The following is a 1,181-nucleotide window of genomic DNA, read 5'->3' as shown; positions in this document are numbered from 1 at the left end:
CTTCTCTTACACCGCGATAAACCAAATCCAACTAACCACATCCTCCTTCACCGCCTTCGTCAGGGTGTTCGACAAGAAGAACTCGGGATACCTGTCATCCACTGAACTCCGCCACGTCATGACCAGCATGGGAGAGAAGATGTCCGAGCAGGAGGTGGAGGACATGATCAAGGAGGCAGCCCCGAACGGCGACGGCCGAGTCAACTACGAAGGTGGGGCGCGGTTACTGCTTATTCCCTTGTCTTATGCGTTGCTGTTTGGAAAGTCGGGGTACCACTAGCCTTATCTGAGTATGGGACTATCTATGTACATATAAAGTCTATATGGCTGTGTACAGATTTTTTTGTTAAATCTCATTATGCAGTTATAACTAAAGTCGATGTTAAGTTATAATTACTAAGGTTATAGCATCATTAAAAAATCCTAAGGATAGCTTGGGCGCGCTTAGACCGGGAGAGGGTATTTGTAACTTGGGCTTAAAAGTGTAAAAATGACAAGTAGTGTTTTTAAAAGAAAAAAGTTACTGCGATTTTAACTTAATCTCACTGGTGTACAGTTAATTACATATATGGTTAAAAATAAGGGAAAAAATCCTCTTCATACAAATTACAAATTCACACCTAATTCAATCACAGTTATTTATTTTTCAACAAATTCGACTAAATCCCCCCTCTCTCCTTTCAGAGTTCGCCAACATCATCGCCAGAAAACACTAAAAAGAAAGGAAATAAAAAGAAAAAAAAAGACTTGCCAGCCACCACATCCTGCGTCGTGTATATAGGGTTTTGTACTTTTGTAGAATTATTTCACCTGATATATTTTGTTAAGACGTCAGACACCCTACTGCCGTGGAAGGGTAACAATGAGGACTTCCTTCTCCTTGGTGAACCTAGACATATCTTGATTTTCACGCAAAATGCTTTTACCGATCTTGAGTCTGAATTGTTTTGTTTTGTTTTGTTTTCATTCTTTTAAGGCTTGCTCTGGATTTTTCTTTTTCTCTCCTTTGTTTTCTTTCTTCGCCTTTTCTCTTTCGTATGGAAAATTGAGAGTCAAGATTTTTGTGTGTGATATGTCGTATATATTTCGAGTTCCTTTGTTGATTGGGTCTTTCTCTTTTCTTTCTTGATCTGCCCATTCCCCCGCTTTTTTATCTCTCTAAATATATCTTTACCTACCCT

The 1,181-nt window shown here is 39.2% G+C and overlaps 1 protein-coding gene across 1 annotated transcript in view; it reads left to right on the top strand.

Annotated features, from left to right (window-relative positions):
- Nucleotides 1-774, top strand: part of LOC119593154 (calmodulin-A-like) — a gene marked incomplete at its 5' end in the record, with an annotated part of 72,638 nt that extends 71,864 nt beyond the window's left edge. The window contains 2 exon segments of the mRNA XM_037942120.1: nt 64-212; nt 685-774. Coding sequence (XP_037798048.1) covers nt 64-212; nt 685-716 — 181 coding nt within the window. The 3' untranslated portion in view covers nt 717-774.
- Nucleotides 775-1,181: the final 407 nt, after the last annotated feature.

This window comes from Penaeus monodon, chromosome 31, assembly GCF_015228065.2.
Source record: "Penaeus monodon isolate SGIC_2016 chromosome 31, NSTDA_Pmon_1, whole genome shotgun sequence".
NCBI lineage: Eukaryota > Metazoa > Arthropoda > Malacostraca > Decapoda > Penaeidae > Penaeus > Penaeus monodon.
Note: the sequence above shows the minus strand (reverse complement) of the source record. Positions and strands in the feature narration are given on the sequence as shown.